Source organism: Manacus candei, unplaced genomic scaffold (genome assembly GCF_025592945.1).
Source record: "Manacus candei isolate 608988 ecotype Guabito, Panama unplaced genomic scaffold, ASM2559294v1 h1tg000071l, whole genome shotgun sequence".
In the NCBI taxonomy this organism is placed as follows: domain Eukaryota; kingdom Metazoa; phylum Chordata; class Aves; order Passeriformes; family Pipridae; genus Manacus; species Manacus candei.
Genome location: NW_026138119.1, coordinates 10,086,253 through 10,100,119, shown reverse-complemented (window position 1 = coordinate 10,100,119; position 13,867 = coordinate 10,086,253). Strand labels below are relative to the sequence as shown.

The 13,867-nt window shown below is 46.9% G+C and overlaps 1 protein-coding gene across 2 annotated transcripts in view; it reads left to right on the top strand.

Annotated features, from left to right (window-relative positions):
• PNPLA7 (patatin like phospholipase domain containing 7) overlaps positions 1 to 13,867 on the top strand; it is a 133,189-nt gene that overhangs the window by 27,467 nt on the left and 91,855 nt on the right. For both annotated transcript variants that reach the window (XM_051807885.1, XM_051807883.1), the window contains exons 16-19: positions 2,343 to 2,420; positions 3,255 to 3,460; positions 9,471 to 9,602; positions 11,022 to 11,145. In XM_051807885.1, the coding sequence (XP_051663845.1) occupies positions 2,343 to 2,420; positions 3,255 to 3,460; positions 9,471 to 9,602; positions 11,022 to 11,145 (540 nt within the window). The remainder of the gene's footprint in view (positions 1 to 2,342; positions 2,421 to 3,254; positions 3,461 to 9,470; positions 9,603 to 11,021; positions 11,146 to 13,867) is intronic.

Genomic DNA, 13,867 nt, shown 5'->3' with positions numbered 1-13,867 from the left:
GCAAAGGAAGAAACGTGCTGGGAAATGGAGTTTGTTGTGGTAATGACTTGTTTTCCTAAAAGCTGGTGGCTGGAGGGGATCAGTGCAGAGCTACTTCCACAAACCCTGCAACTGTGCAGTGCTGAATCTGGGCTTGCTGGGCTCACCCATTCAAGAGAGAAGGTGCTGGACAGGCTGGATCTTGTTTGTCAGCTCTTTTATTGCTTAATGGGGTGGTAATAGCAGGGAAAAGGAAGATATCAAGGTCTGCTTGGAGGTCAGTGAGGCTCTTCTCATGCCCGAGGCAGAATCAAATATTGCTAAGTCATTTCTGGCAGGTTTTTGGCTCAGCTGTACTTAAAAGATCTCCAGTGATGAGGCTTCACAGCTCAGTGTGCAATCTATTCCAATACTTAAGTAGCCTTAGACATGAAGAAAATCTTTGCAATGATTTTTGTTAGACCCAGTGCAGCCCCAAAATCCTGTTGGTAAGTAGAGCTCATGAGGGAGTTTGTATTCCCTTACTGAGGGGTGCTTTCAGAGTCACAACTTTGTCTTTAGGTAATACTATACAACCATAAATAGATAAATAGAGGAAAAAAATCGTAGAAATTAGTTGAGTTGCTGTTGCTGAACTGAAATATTTTGACAGGTGCTTGTCAGGTTCTCTGCATTGGGTATGTTCCCATGAAACAGATGGGCTTCAATAAAACTATTTTCTGATGAAAATATGTTCTTTTTATCAGCAGTAGGTGTAAAGAATAATTGTGATTATTTCACTTGCTCTATTTTTTTTCAACCCCAAAATTCAAACCTGGCAGAACAATTACGAGTGTGGAGTGTTTACATCTCTGCTCTGTTGGTTTCCTGCTGCAATGAGGTTAATGACTGTGGGCAGATTCTGCTCTTGTGCTGAATTGGTTCTTCCTGTGAGTGCAGTTCTTGCTTTTAGTGCTTCTGCCTGTGTGGCAAAGCCCTGTGCACAGGTGAATACACAGAGAAACTGTGAGAGCCAGGACTGCACTGTCAGGCTTCAGCAGAACACAAGAATCCGTAACTGAGCCTTGTTTTCTGCCCCAGCCCATTCAAGTGGTGATGGTAAAATGCTGAACTTCTGAAGGTTTGTAAGAAGGCTGGAGAGGGACTTTGGACAAGGGCATGGAGTGATAGGACAAGGGGGAATGGCTTAAGCTGAAGGAGGGCAGGGTTAGGTCAGATATTAGGAAGAAATTCTTTATTAAGCTTGGTGAGGCCTGGCACAGGTTGCCCAGAGAAGCTGTGGCTGCCCCATCCCTGGTTGGATGGGGCCAGGTTGGATTTGGGGTTGGAGCACCCTGGGCTGGTGGAAGGTGTCCCTGCCCATGGCAGGGGGTAGAAGGAGATGAGCTTTAAGGTCCCTTCCAATCCAAACCAGCCTGGGATTCTGATAAAGAAATTCACCTTCCCAAAACCTGGGTTAACTGGGAGCTACTTATGCACTCAGGTGCCACTTATGTTGGTGACTGGCTTTGGAGTGGGAAGGGAATCTTTGGATCCGGTGCTGCACTCGGCCAGCTCAGCTCCTTACCATTCCAAGGGGCTGGGGTTGAGTCCAAGCTGAGGGTGGCCTTTGGAATGACTCTCCTTCCCACGTGCTCTTCAGCTGGGAGGGAAATTCCAGCTCTTCTCTGCAACCCAGATGTGCCTGGACACAAGAATTCAAGACCTTGAGGACGCTTTTGTTCCACAGTGTGTGTGAAAATCTGCTCCCCACGTACAGCTCAGCTGAGCTGTGTGCTCAGGGAAGGGCTGCGATAAAGCAGGAGTTGCATCTTCTTGTCCCGTTCTTCGATGATTTACAAAGTCTCCTCTAGTTTCACCTTCCTTTGAAAGTAACTTCATATTTCATGATTTTCATGCCAGTTGATACAGATCTCTTCATTGTAGATCATTAAAAGAGTCAGAGGGAAAAACTGACAAATAGAAAATCCTTAAGAATCCAAATGTGATCAATCGAAATGGATCAAACCTTCTTTCTCGATCTCTATGCTTCTGTTTGCTTTTCTCCCTCTCCTTATCTTTTTCATGAGCCTGTTCTTCACTTTTAGGCTTCTCTGTCTTTTTTTCTGATTTTCTAGTCTCTCTGGGGCTTTTTCCATCAGCAGCCCTATCACTGTGTGGAGATCTTCTGGAAGAAACATCTGTTGGGTAGAGAAATACAAAAATATGTGCCATATTTTGAAGAGATTCAAACGCTTATAACGTTGTCTTTAGTAACTTCAGTAGTTACTCTTACTTGCTTTATTTGTATGCTTCCTCACATTCTGGGATCTTTCCCTGTGCACAGAGCAGTAAATTGTGCCTCCCACCCCCTTTTTCCCCAGAATCCTGCGTTGCTGAACGGCAAGGTGACGCTGCACCAGGTCACCGCTGGCACCGTGCTGTCGAGGCAGGGGGACCAGGTGAGTCAGCACCACCTGAACCTGCACCTGCCTCAGTTCCTGCCCTCCTCTGTGAAGTATTTATCCACATTGATGATAGAGAAAAAAATCCCACCTGACCCCTCCCAAGGTGTCACTTCTGGAGGTGGAACAGCCCTGGCTCTCAGCCCTCCCACATGCTCCTTCCCACAGAGCCAGGGTGGGAGTCTGGTGTCTGTGTTGTCAGCTCTGATGTACCTCATGACAAGGGGTGGAATATCCCACCTCTGTCCTTCCCCAGGAGCTGTGAAGTCTGGGAAGCCTTTTTTCATGCCCTGCACTGAGGGCTTTTGGGGATGTCACTCAGTTGCAGTAAAGTATTTCTCCCCCCACTCCCCCCCAACATCAATTGTGTTGCTTGTTTATAGCAAAGTATTTAGGATATAATGAGCTTTATGATAATACTGTGTAAATAAATAAGTTTATGCAAAGCAGATGAGAGGCAGCTCCAATTCCAGCACTGCTGGGTTCTGCTCTGCTGACCCCTGATGCCCCTCATCCTGCTGCTGTGACTCCCCATTATCTCCTCCACTCCCAATTCTGTCCTTATTCCTTGAGATCTTGCAGATGCAGCCTTCATTTTTCATAACCACCCAAAGAGAAACACATTTTTCAATATTGTGGCTGCTTAGTTTTAAATATTCATAACCAGCTTTTAATAATTCACTATTGTGTCTTATTTTATCACCTAATTGTTCAAAAAACCATAGGGAGCTTTCTGAAAAACAGATCGGTCGTGATAGCGCTGTCAGTGTGATAATTGCTTTTAAAACCTTGTGGGGATTTTATTGAGCTCTTTTTTTCCATTTGCTGCAGGATGTTAATGTTTGCTTTGTGGTCTCGGGGATGCTTCATGTGTACCAGAGGAAGATTGACTCTGAGGAGGACACTTGTCTCTTCATAACCCACCCTGGGGAGCTCGTGGGCCAGCTCGCCGTGCTCACTGGGGAGCCACTGATCTTCACCATCAAGGCCAACAGAGACTGCAGCTTCCTGTCCATTTCCAAGTCCCATTTCTATGAGTGAGTTCTGCCAGTAAAACACGTATTGATTTTTTTTTTTTTTTAAAGTACTTTTTAGATTTTTTTTTGGCCCTTTTGAATGAAGGAGCAGGGCAGTGACTGTCCCCCTGTGCTGAGCACTGGTGAGGCCACTCCTCAAGTCCTGGGGGCAGTTCTGGGCCCCTCATGACAGGAGAGACATTGAGGGGCTGGAGTGTGTCCAGGGAAGAGAACGGAGCTGGGAAGGGGCTGGAGCAGCAGGAGCAGCTGAGGGAGCTGGGGGGGCTCAGCCTGGAGAAAAGGAGGCTCAGGGGGGACCTTCTGGCTCTGCAACCCCCTGACAGGAGGGGGGAGCTGGGGAGGGTCGGGCTCTGCTCCCAGGGAACAAGGGACAGGGGGAGAGGGAACGGCCAGGGGAGGTTTAGGTTGGATGGTCGGGCACTGGCATGGGCTGCCCAGGGCAGGGGTGGAGTCCCCATCCCTGGAAGTGTTCAAAAAATGAATAGATGTGGCCCTTTGTGGTATGGTTTACTGGGCATGGAGGTATTCAGTCAGATGTTGGACTGGATGATCCTGGAGGTCTTTTCCAACCTTGATGATTCCATGAATCTGAACGTGAGTGGTGGGTGTCTGTGTGGGGTAGTGCTGCTAAAGTACATCCCACAGCAATCCCAAAGCTTACAGGAGGGATTTATCCATCTGTCAGGTGGCTTTATCTCCAGCAAGAAGAGAACATGGGAATATTAAATGGTGACATCTCCTTTGTTCAAGGTCTCTAGAGCACTTAACTCATTGGGGTGGGAATTATGACCCAAGATTCACATACTTCATAACCCAAATAAGAGAGTCTGGCCAGAGCCTGGGCTTTGCTGGGTTAAGTGCTGCTTTGTCAGGCCCTTTCTCTTGGATTCATTAGTTCTTTTTGCTGGAAAACTTCCCCAGTTCTATTCCCTAACACAGCCCAGGCTGTTGGGTGTGTTATGAGTGGTTGGTCTGGGTGTAATTGTGGGTTTTCAATGCTCACTAATAGAATAGGTCAAACAGTAATGCCCCAGTGCAAGACAGGTTCCTTCCTGGGCCTTAGAAGTAGCACATGACTTGGAACTTAACGCTGAAAGGGAGGTATAGGTATTTCTTAATTAAAAACTCAATATGATGACTGTGGTTAGCCTCGTTGCCAATAATAATGATTAAAGCCCTTGATTTATTCCACATTCCTATTGTTTAGAGTTACTGTTATTTCACACACACAATTTGTCTCAAATACCTCTATTTCCTTTTCTAAACTCCTTTTTCAGCTTCTGCTGGAATGTGCCATCAGTCCTATGTAGGACTTTTTGGGGTCGTTGTCTTTTCTAGGCCACTGTTACGTTGTATATTCCTACATAGTTCTTGCTTCTTAAATAATTCTGCTTGTTTGTATTCCTAATCAACTCTACCCCAGAATCTTACTGTGGGATTTTGGTTTTCCCACCTCAGGCAAGAGGCTGTTATGCTGTGGAATGAACGTGCTGTGCTCAGCATGTGCTTGGAGCTGTGTTTTTCCCAGTCTGTGGGGTGGATGTCTACTCTGTGGCCTAATTTCTGATGGATGCTTCCCACTTGTGCCATTCCATGCAATATCAGCCTATTCTTCTAAATGCCTGGTTTTTCTGGCTGTCTTTTGCTGCTGTTGTTTTCCTGCTTGTTCCTGACTTGAAATTTCATTATGTTGTCTCAGCCAAGCAGGCAGATTCCACCTTTTCCTCCTCTGTTTCTTTTGTTTGTTTTGATATTCAGGGCTGGGTTATTTCTCTCAGTTGCTGAAGCTCATTTTCCTGAGTTTTCTCTCTCAAGAACTGAGTTCTCTCTTGTTTATTCCATCTTTTTGCTTCCATTAACCCCTTACCAGTCAGTGCTTAAGAACCCATCAGTGTATTACCTCTTCATCATTCTTGGGACCTTTCCAAATCTTTTTTTTCCTCCTTTAGAGTCTGTTGCCTGTTCTCTGCATTTTAGAAGCTCTTTTTGATATTCCAATGTTTCATCTTCACAATTTGTCCTGAACTTCAGACTTTATGGCACTTCTAACTCCTGTGCCCATATTTAAGTGTCATTGGAGAAAGGCTTTGAAAAGCATCAGGTTGGTTCGTTTTTGCTTTGAACTCTCTGAGAAAGAAACACTTGTTGATAAAACTAGATAGAAGCTTTATTTTCCACTTTTATGCCAAATTCTGTACTCATAGCCCCACAGTGTTTGGCTTTCTCCTTTGCTTGGAATCTCACAGGAGTTATTTTTTTTTTAATTTGTTTATATTTATCTTAAGTTACAGATTAGAAGAAGTTTGACAAGAATCTCCATTATTCCCCAAAATTCCATTTTTCCTTTCCTGTTACATATACTCCTCTCTTCCTTTCTCGCTGTGCTGGAACACTTGGTGTTTTTTCTCAATAATTAATGACAGGGTGAAGCAGAAAGCACATGGTCAATAGTTGCCATTAGGCAAAGAGCTCAGTAATGGAAGGAGCCCGGGGTGTAGAATTGCAGGGTGGATGTTGGACAACAGATTAAATCCTTTCCACTGGAACTCGGGGGCACTTTTCATGGTGCTGCCACGACTCAATAACTGCCTGTACTGCAGTGTGAGTGTGGGGTGGCACAGGCTGATGGTTTGGTGTATCCAGGGTGACACAGGCTAATGGCACAGCACACCCCTGCAGTGCTGGGCTGAACTGCTGCTCCCTGGGCAGTGCCCACCCTGGGGCTGGGGGGGCAATCACACTGTCACCAGGGGCAGGTTCTGCAGGACCAGGGGCTCTCTCACACCCTCTGCCTCAGTACATGGCATGAGTTGGAGGCCTAATCATGAGCACTTGCCAGAGAAGCAGGAGTGCTTTGATTTTTATTTGGTCTTGCCAGCCAAGCTGAATATCAGTTTGCAGCCACATCCACAGTTATATCTGTGTAAGTCCCAGGCTTCCCCAGAAACTGGTTTAGTCCTTTCATTGCTGTATTTGGTGAGCTCTCTAATAAAGAATCCTCAGGGTCCCTTCAGAAACAACTTGCTGTAGTACGGAGCTTTGGATTTTAATTTTCTCATTGCCAGGCATGTGCCAAGCAGAAGAGCACAAATGCCCACGTGAGAGGAAAAAAACCTGGCTGATAATGAGGGAAAAAATCTGCTTTCCTCTTCCCTTGCATATGGGTGGGTTTTACCTTCTGTCCTAATTCTCTTGTAGAGAACTGAGGGAGATAACAGAGAGCTCCATGTGGAAATAAAAGCAGCCTGTTAGTAGTTTACATCTTGAATGCATTAAGTATTAAGATACATATCCTGGGGGAGGGAAAGAGTAAATGGCTTTTATTGACGACAGCAGACAGCCTGTGTGGGAGGAGACTGAGGGCTAAATCAGCAAGTGGAGTAAAACCAATGAGCTAAACCATTCTGGAGTTTTTAGGGGCTTTATTTAACTTCTGAACCAGCTGAAAAGGGGGGATAGGGCTGAGTGTTTTCCATGTGTCTGTAGGTATCTTGGGCAGGAGATGGTTGGAAGGCATGGAAAAATCAGGGCAAGAGAAGAGGGTCAGGAGAGAAAAGCTGTCCTACTTTTGGGTCATGCTGTTTGCTGGCTGGATTTTCAGGAGTGCCAAATGTAAGAGGTGGTGTTCAGTTTAATTTACCTCGTAGCACATGTGAGTGTGATGAGCTCAATCTGGAACAGGGATCTGTGCTAAGGATCTCTGCCTCTCAGTTTCAGGGATTTTGGCTGAAGAAATTACAAGCTTCATTACCGTGAAAAGCAGTAATTGGAGGCCCAGGGGGAGGAGAGCAGGTATCCATGAAAGCTCCCTGTGTGCTGCACTGACCCACAGCCCCTGCCAGCTGCAGCAATGGGACTAATGAAGGAGACACCTGATGTTTTAGAAACTACAGGGCAGTCTCTGTGCCACACCCCGGCAGTGCAGAGCTCCTGCTGACTCTGCTTTTGCTATCACAGTCTTGGATTAGGGAGCTCTACTCGGACTTGCTCTGATCCTGCCAGGTTCCAGTGGTCCACAAGGAACTGCAATCCAGTCAGGGAGCAAAGGCTGACAGTGTTCCTTCCATGCATTTCTCCCCTCCTGTGTTTTTAGGGTGTGAGGTTAGATACAAAGCTGGCATGACTCGTGCTCAGTGAGAGCTCCCTCATAACAGGGTCTGCTCAGCAGATTTTCTCATGGCAGTCTGGCATCTTCCTTGGGAAAGGAGCACTGATGCAGAAAACTTACCCAGTAACCTCAGGAGGTTCAACAAGGCCAAGTGCTGGTGCTGCCCCGGAGTTGGGGCAGCCCCTGGATCAATCCAGGCTGGGGATGAGCAGATGGAGCAGCCCTGGGAGAAGGCCCTGGGGGTGCTGGTGGGGGAGAGACTGGACATGACCCAGCCCAGAACCCCCCGTGCCCTGGGCTGATCCCACAGCGTGGGCAGAGGGCAGGGGGGAATTCTGCCCCTCTGCCCCTCAGGTGAGACCCCCCTGCAGAGCTGCTCCAGCCCTGGGGAACAGCACAGGGAGGACATGGAGCTGCTGGAGAGAGTCCACAGGAGGCACCAACATGATCACGGGGCTGGAGGAAAGGCTGGGAGAGCTGGAGGTGATCAGCTTGGAGAAGAGAAGCTTTGGGGTGACCTAATTGTGGCTTTCCAGTGCCTGAAGGAGCCAACAGGAAAGATGGAGAGAGTCTATTTACAGTGGCCTGGAGGGAGAGGACAAGGGGGAATGGCTTCCCACTGCCAGAGGGCAGGATTAGATGGGATGTTGGGAAGAAATTCTTCCCTGTGAGGGTGGGGAGGCCCTGGCACAGGTTGCCCAGAGAAGCTGTGGCTGCCCCATCCCTGGAAGTGTCCAAGTCCAGGTTGGACAGGGCTTGGAGCAACCTGGGCTGGTGGAAGGTGTCCCTGCCCATGGCAGGGGGTGGAGTGAGATGATCTTTGGCCCTTGGCCCTTCCAAGCCAGGCTGTTCTGTGATTTATCATTTTTTCCTCTTTGTTTCTGTCCATGAGGGGTTTCTCAGAGCTCCCTCATCTCCCTGTGTGCAATTGGTGCAGACACACACCTCCTTCTCTGTGAATCATCCTATCTCTTGTGGAATAGCTGTTTTTTAGTGATCTGTCATCAGCTGCTCTTGATGCTGTGCAGGAACAGGAAAGATAAGTTGCCCTAAACACGTAGAACACCCTGACCTGTGTGTGGTCCTGTGGAATGATTCAGGAAGAATTGCAGTGCTCTCTCACACAGTGACAGGATGCAGTGATCTTTAGTCTGAAAAGAACGAGAAATAAGACATTGCTGAGCAGTTCCCAGGTGTCTGTGAGAGTGATTTCCCCTGGGCCTCACAGTCACTGTGAAGTTTGCACTTATCCTGGCAGAACCTTCTCAAAGTTTTTCAGTTTGAGGAAAGTATTGAATTACATGATATCTTTATTACTAGAGACTTTTAAGCGTGACTCAAAAGATTCAGTGTGAAGATCAGGAGCTTTATTAGAAGGTGTTTCAGTTCTTTGTGGTCTTTGCAACAGGGAAAAGGGAACATTTGAAATTCAGAGCAGGTCTTTTATTTTTAAGAGCGTCAGACTTGACATATAAAGAGATTCTGATCTGATATTGGGGGGAAGCTGTGAGCTGTGAGAAGGGCAGGGAGGGATCATCCTGGGGACAGTATGAACATTTCCCTGAGCCATGAGAGACCTGGGTGATGGGGAGGTGAGGAGGGTGGCTCATAGACGAGAGCTCACATGGTTCCATCCATCCCACTGCCCTTGGAAAAGGGAATTGGACCGGCCAGCAGGACTGACCAGCATCTTCCCAGCTCTGAGAGACATTTAGTTTGGGCTGGCTTGGCAGGCTGGCCAGCCCATCCTTTGTCAAAGAATCACTGCTGTGATGGCAGCAGTGGAGTGTGCCTATGGGTTTGTACTACTTTTGGAATTTCTGCTGCACTGGGGTGTTGTTACCTGTGTGCACCTGTTCCTGTTTTGGAAGCACTGGAATAACCCTGTCCTTTTCCCTCCAGGATCATGAGGGAGCAGCCCAGTGTGGTCCTTGGGGTGGCCCACACTGTTGTGAAGAGAATGTCCCCCTTTGTCAGGCAGATTGACTTTGCCCTGGACTGGATGGAGGTGGAGGCTGGACGAGCTGTTTACAGGTGAGATGGGGACTAAATTGTGTGTTTGAAGTTTTCCTAGTTAATGAGCTGTGCTCCCTTGGTGATGTGTAGAATGAGAAACCCACTGCACTATATTTATCAACCATTCCATCAGGTTTTATCTGCCTATTTTAAGATAATTTTCTTTCTGCAGTACCTTCAGCATTGCTTCAGTCTCTTGTCTCCAGGTGTTACTAAATTATTTCATACTATTCCTCATCCTTTCTGTTGTTGTGGCAAGCTTTTAAAGTGACATAATTGATTAAGACACAGACAGTTGTATGTTCTAGTGGTGGTTTCTGCATTGTTAAGAGCATGAACATCTACTGCACAAGGAGTTTTTCAGCCTTTCTAAAATAAACAGCAAAACTCAAAGGTAATTCAGTTAGGCTTATTCTGTAGTAAATTGAAAACAGGAAATTTGTGTTTAAGGAGCAAAAGTTACCTTGGGAAAACTAGTTTTAATGATCTATACCAGGATGCAATTGAGCTGCTACATGGTTGCTGCAGTGGTGGGAGAATAACGGTCCAATTTAGTCCTTGATCTGTGTAATTGTAACTGTAGTTGTTATTGTGATACCTGCAGCAGCAAAGCTAATGGAAGTTTTGGATTACTCTGTGCATCAGAGCATTCATAGCTGTCAATATCTTGTTAAAACCTTTCGGAATTCCTTCATTAGTTTTAACTCCACCACCAGAAGAATCAGCATTCCAGACACAACTCCTAATCATGCCAACTAAATACAGCAAAAGCTTCCTGCTAGGCTGAGGTGTGTGCACCAAAAGGAACCCAAATCTGGAGCCACTTGGGAGTTTGCTCTTTGACCTGCACATTTTCTCTGCACGTCCACGTTGGCCTTGCAGTGAGAACAAGCTCCTGTGTACCCAGCAATGTTGTCTCCCCTGGGGGCCCTGTGCATCCTGGTCATCCACATCCAGACCTATCATGGACTCACAGAATGGTTTGGGGTGGAAGGGACCTTAAGGATTGTCTGGATCCACCTTCCACTAGCCCAGGTTGCTCCAAGCCCTGTCCAACCTGGCCTTGGACACTTCCAGGGATGGGGCAGCCACAGCTTCTCTGGGCAACCTGTGTCAGGGCCTCCCCGCCCTCACAGGGGAGAATTTATTCCTAATATCCAATCTAAATTACTCTGTTTGAGTTTAAAACCATTCTCCTTTGGCTTGTCCTCAAGCAGTTGTGCACAGCCTGCACATTTAAACATTAAACATATTTCCAGGTCACCTTTGAACAGGTGCCTGTTCCATTTCTTGTTTACTTGTTAAGTTTTAAGTCTCAGTTAAACCCTTTCCTGTGTCCTCTAAGCCAGGGAGGGAAAATCAACCTATTCAAAGGCTCCAGATGCATTTGCTGAGCGGAGCTGCTTCACTAATGCTGGTTATTGATCCTTTCTGCAGGCAGGGGGACAAGTCTGACTGCACGTACATCGTGTTGAACGGGCGCCTTCGCTCCGTCATCCGGATGGAAGATGGGAAAAAGCACCTGACTGGGGAATACGGCCGAGGGGACTTGATTGGAGTGGTAAGAGGGAGGGGCACAGCCGAATGCTCAGCTGAGGAATTGGGATTGACTCCACACTGAACAAACACAGTCGTGCTCTGAGCAGTTGTTCGTCTTGTTAAGGGCTTGCACAAGTTCGAAACGTGGAAAATCCCTTCTACCTGGAAACTTTGTGTAGTAATTAATGAATGGAGATATTGGACTTGGTCTGAAAAGAAAGAGGAAACAAAAAAATGTCATAACCAAACCAGTAGGCCACATGGGCCCTATAGGCCACATATGCCCTATATGTCCCATAGACCCCCTAGGCCCTATAAACCACATGGGCCCCAAAGGCCTCACAGACCTCATAAACCCCAGAGGCCCCATAGTCCACGTTGGCCACATATTCCCCATAGACTTCAAAGGCTCTATAGGCACCATCCATAGGTCCCTTATGCCCCATAGGCTTCAAAGGCCTCATACAACCTACAAGCCCCATAGACCCCAGGGCCCTGCCCAAGGCTCTTCTGTGCTGTGGGTTATTTTCTTTCCCAGTGAAAGGTGTACAGCCTGTGAGAACAGGTCAGGGAGAATTGCAGGAATGTGCTCTAAATGGGGATTTGGATAGATGTAGTGCCACAGGAAGATTCAGTCTGGCCGAGCCCCCCTGGAAGTGTCTAATCCAACCTCCTCAGAGTTGGCAGAGCTGACTTCAAAGCTTAGTCAGGTTTTTCAGGGAGTGTGTAATTATTATCGTTATTAAAGCAACTGTTGATTTCAAAATTGTGGTATTTATCCACGTTGAATTTCTCTATGTTCATTTTTTTGTTTCTCAGACCTAGTTAACAACAGAAATAGGAGTCTGACATCACAAATATGTGCGGCTTGTTTGATTGTTATATTTAAAATTAGAAGGTTTCTGAAGTTCTGAGATTGTTGTTCAGGCCCTCTTTTGCCTTTAGAGCTGAAAACTAAATACTGAATGTGTATCTGTTTATAGCCAGAATTAGCATAGCTCTGAAGCCAGAAAACACAAGAATTGGGATTAGTTCTATGGGAAGAAATTCTTTTCTGTAGAAACGAAGGGGAAGGAGGAATCCAAGGCTGTTTCACTTCAGAGAGCTGATCCAGGACTGTGCTGAATGCAGAAGGAGATGGTTTTGAAAGTGGCAGCATCCAGCAGTTGAGTGTTTCCCACTGGTGTAAGAGGTTCTCCTTCCCTCTTTCCCTGCTCATGGGCTGTGTCTGTGATGTAGGACTCTCTCTGTGGCAGGAAAACACCATCAGCAGGGGACACCTGCTTGTCTCTGATGGCAGGTGGGTCCCAGAACAGTGCCTGTATCAGAAAATGTTTGTGACAAAGGTCTGGGGTACTGAGAGACTGGGAACTGACCTAATATCTGACTTGTTTATCTTGAGACAAGTAAAAAGTTTTATTGTGAGGAGGGTGAAGTTTCTGTGCTTGTTCACTGTGTGTTCACAGCTTGTTTTCACCTGTGTAATAACTTAAAATAAATTGCCTGTCATTGGGAAGGGACTGTAGAGAGAACATGAGGCAGTTCTAGTGATGGTCCCAGAAGAAGACAGAGATGGGTTGGGCTGGTGATTGCACAATATTTGTTGAGTTCTATGTGGACAGTATTTAAGGATCACTTCCCAAGCTCAGTGCTGCTCTGGCTGAGGGGTTAGGTTGGCTTGGGATCATGTTTGGAGGAGCAGGTCCATTCTGGAACATTCTAGGAACACTCACAAATTTTATTTGATTTTTCTTTTTTTGGGGGATATCTCATTAAAGGTAAAATGACATGGTGTGACAGGAACAAAAGCTGTGATCTTTTGTGACTAATCATGCTGGTATGAGGCCTTTTAGTGTGGGAACAGGGGTTTGTCAGGTTTGACACATACAGGCATTCTCCTGCTCCTTCCCCTGCTTTTCCTTCGCCTGTAGTGATCTGCAGCTTCACTGTCAAGCTCCTGGAGTTTTGCAGAACTCCAGGTTAAAAACAGAGCTGTTCTACTTTCTGAAAGTAGTTTTGAGTGACAGTGGAGCATATGGTGTTTAGAGGGGGGGAGCCCTTGGCACGGGTTGCCCAGAGAAGCTGTGCCTGCCCCATCCCTGGAAGTGTCCAAGGCCAGGTTGCAGCAACCTGTGCTAGTGGAACGTGTCCCTGCCCATGGCAGGGGGTGGAACAAGGTGATCTTTAAGGTCTCTTTCAACCCAAAGCAGTCTGTGATTCCATGGTGTGGTCTGAGCTTTGCCTCCCTGTACAAGGACTGCTGCTGGGTTTGGTGTAAGATTCCACGCTGGCCCAAGTGTTTATCTGCTGAGGAAGGAGGAGGTGGATTTGGTGGATGGACTGGGCTGTGTTTGCTGTTGGAACGTGCCACGTTTGCTGGCGAGTCCCTCGGCATGGACACAGAAATACCCTTTTGGTTTGTGTCTAAACCATAAGTCACTTGTTTGGATCCATGTTGTGACATGAATCATATTGAAGACTTTTGTGCCTCCATGGACAGCGTCATCTCCTTCCTACCCACAGCTCCAGCCCCACTGACTCATGGTGCCATTTGCTGAACGAGTCTCAGTGCTCTGGCTGCCTTTGGAAAACATGGGGGAGGACGTGTGGAGACTGCCAGGATTAATGCAGCCATCCTTTGCAGAGGGCATTAGGAAAATGATATTTTTCATTTTAAAAAGATTTGTTCACTCCCTTCTGCAGAATCTGCTATAAACCTTTAAAAGCCTGCTGCAGGGCTGGGT